Raw genomic sequence first — 2,950 nt, forward strand, 5'->3', positions numbered from 1 at the left:
GAGAGAGAGAGAGAGAGAGAGAGAGAGAGAGAGAGAGAGAGAGAAAAACAATGAATCCGGTACCCACTGAGAGAAATAATAGCTCCCCAAATTTTAAGGCCTAAGTATCAGAGAGCACCTCGGGAAGGAGGCGATTTAACACACCTTGGAGACTCTCGGCTGAGGAGGAGCAGACAAAAACATGGAGCACTTATGAGAGTCAGAGGTACCAAGCCTCCTCTGCTCTCTTCTTGTTCTTGTTCTTTTGCTTCCTATTTTCAATCTTCTCCTTTTTTCATTTCACTCTCACGCTGCCTTCCCTTTCCCATCTCGCTCCCATTATCAATTGTATACAGTATGTTGTTCTAGGGCTCCATTTCCACATAGATGGGTTTTTTGGAGAGCTGGAAAATTGGATGCCACTGTCCAGAATTTTTTTACATCCACCGACCCGACAGAAGCCTTCTATCTAAAGCCTCACGGATGCATTTATCAGAGCTCAACACTTGTGAATTATGTACGGGGGTGGGAGACAACTGCACTGTAACAGGAGCAGACAGTGAGTGGGGGGAGGGGGAGACAGAGAGTGATACACAGGTGTGGATAAACCAAACGCGCTCACGCACGGGGGTGCGTACGCACAAAAATGCATTTAACACACACACACACACACACACACACACACACACGCGCTCCTCCATTAAAAGCAAATGCCATTGAAAGGCAGGATCACAGCGAAATCCATTAGGACAAATCTCCGTGAAATGAAATGAAGTAAAAGTAAAATGAAACAGAAAGATGAAATGGAATGAAAGGGAGGGGGGGAGGCTGGGTTTACACAGGCCCAGGGGCTACTGTTATCCACACCATGAGCCATTAGAACCACGGCCCACAATGACGGCGAGCCGGGGAAAGAAAAAAAACGTACAACAGATATAGTGTGACAAAGACAGACAAGATGGTGAAAATGAGAAAAATGAAAGAAAAGGAAAAGGAACAAAGCAAGAAGTGGAGAAGATATGAGTAGTGCGAGTAGAGCAGTGTGTGTGTGTGTGTGTGTGTGCAGAAGATGTGAATAAAAATAACTGAAATTGAAAAAGAAACCACCATTTTTTGGGTTGTTTTTCTTGAAAGTGGCCCACTATATGTAGACTGTGAGATAATAGCTTCTTTCATATGACTGATGCCTTTTGTTGTTTTTTTACAGTCGACATATGAAACAGTCCGGGTGAAAGTTGCTGCAGTCTAGTTGTTGTTTTCAGACAATTCATCTCGTGTCCTCTGGTTGGATCTGTGGGAAATTGGTTGTTGCATTGTTGCGTGCCAAAGTGTCTTTTGTTGTTGCTACCACTATGAGGTGTAAAGAAAATGTGTAAATGTATAAATTCTGCACGCAGTGGCTCCAAAGTGGTGCATCTGTTGCACATATTCAAACCAATATGTTTGGCAACCTGGGGGTAGCGCAACAAGCTGTTAACACAACATTTGCAATATTAATGACCTTATAAAGTAGTTATGGTTTGCATGTCACCTAAAATGTACATATTCATGTCACAGAGCAACATGGTCAATCATTTGGAGTCATGTTTCGGTCTACCCGCTGAATGCAAGTCATACTGTCACGCTCCTTTGAGCTCTGTTTTGGTCTCCACCAACACCTGCAGGAACCATCTGGCTCTTTAGCTGCTAGACGCTCCACTGTGTTCACCAGCTATTCACTAACGTTGGCTGTCTAGCGTTTGGTGCTGGTGTACAGCTTGGTGTATCTCAGCTTTTGGCTGGACAGGATGGATGAAAAAGGTGAGAGCGAACCAAACGATTAAAACCAAAACAATGAGCTGAAAGATGCTTAAATGCTCAGCAGTTTAGTGCAGCTTTAATTTCAATTAGAAAGACGTCAAACATCTCGGTGTGTGTCCTCATTTTCCTGTATTATGCATTTAGAAATGTCTAAACTTGTAGAAAGTTTGTGCCTCCCCTTGTTCAGAGCAATTAAAACCACCGTCGCAGGCCATTTTACCAGCTAATCAAACAACGGAGGCGATTTATTTTTATCAGCCACTACGAGAGGGTGATTATCTGTGTTGCTGCTCACAGTCCCTCTCACACACGTTCCCATGAGCCACCGTGGTCGTTAGTTCTCTTTGAAACAAACTCAAAGGTAGATGTGCAAACACGGACGCAGACACACAAAACTGTAGCGGCGGTAAAAGAAGACCACAGGTTAAAAACATGTCATGAACTACAGCATGCGATGAGAGGATCTTACCCTGGCACTTGCCGATAACTGAGCCAAAGTCATCTCTCACGGACCTGAGGAGCAAACACAGGAGAGGTGAAAAGAAAGCAGTACACCGCACCCGGGGGTGCAACCATACACACCGTTAGCCTTATATGACCGGGTTATAAGGTAGGTTGTAATCGCCACTGATCGCCTGCCAACTGAAGTAGCTCAATGGATCACGCTAAGGGCCTTGAGAGTAGGCAGCAGACAGACTCTTTAACGGAGCTCGATGGATCAGGCCTTGAGCTGACTTAACACCCACTCGCACCAACAAATGCCATAAAGCGAGGCCATAAAGCACGCTGTGATTAAACAACAGTGGTGCAAACAAAGGACACGGGAGAAACCCCCGGTATCAAGCTGAGGCGGCGAGAGGAGAGAGGCGATTGCCTTCAATTACAGCGGGGCAACCCCCCGCAACACAGTTCTGAGCGTAGAGAAAGAACAATGAATAAGACACGCTCTGGTTTTAGGTGGCGGCACGTGCGTGAACATTACGTCCAATTACACAGAGTCAACAAGTCTTTTTCGGTTGAACTTGCCGCTCGTCAGCCTCTGGAGAGCGAGGACGTATTTGCATCCTCGCTTCATTGCTATTGATTTTCATTTCAATTTTGCTCCATTTAAAGCATTGCTTTGTTTCAATGGAGCGCACTGCTGAGTGAGCACATTTTCTCTGTGCAAGGG

The 2,950-nt window shown here is 45.3% G+C and overlaps 1 protein-coding gene across 2 annotated transcripts in view; it reads right to left on the reverse strand.

The window, feature by feature from the left end:
- The window catches only part of nbas (NBAS subunit of NRZ tethering complex), a 127,942-nt gene that overhangs the window by 118,950 nt on the left and 6,042 nt on the right, over positions 1 to 2,950 (reverse strand). For both annotated transcript variants that reach the window (XM_031870363.1, XM_031870362.1), the window contains exon 6: positions 2,249 to 2,292. In XM_031870363.1, coding sequence (XP_031726223.1) covers positions 2,249 to 2,292 — 44 coding nt within the window. The remainder of the gene's footprint in view (positions 1 to 2,248; positions 2,293 to 2,950) is intronic.

The sequence above is a fragment of the Anarrhichthys ocellatus genome, unplaced genomic scaffold (genome assembly GCF_004355925.1).
Source record: "Anarrhichthys ocellatus isolate YVR2014 unplaced genomic scaffold, GSC_Weel_1.0 scaffold52, whole genome shotgun sequence".
Lineage (NCBI taxonomy): Eukaryota > Metazoa > Chordata > Actinopteri > Perciformes > Anarhichadidae > Anarrhichthys > Anarrhichthys ocellatus.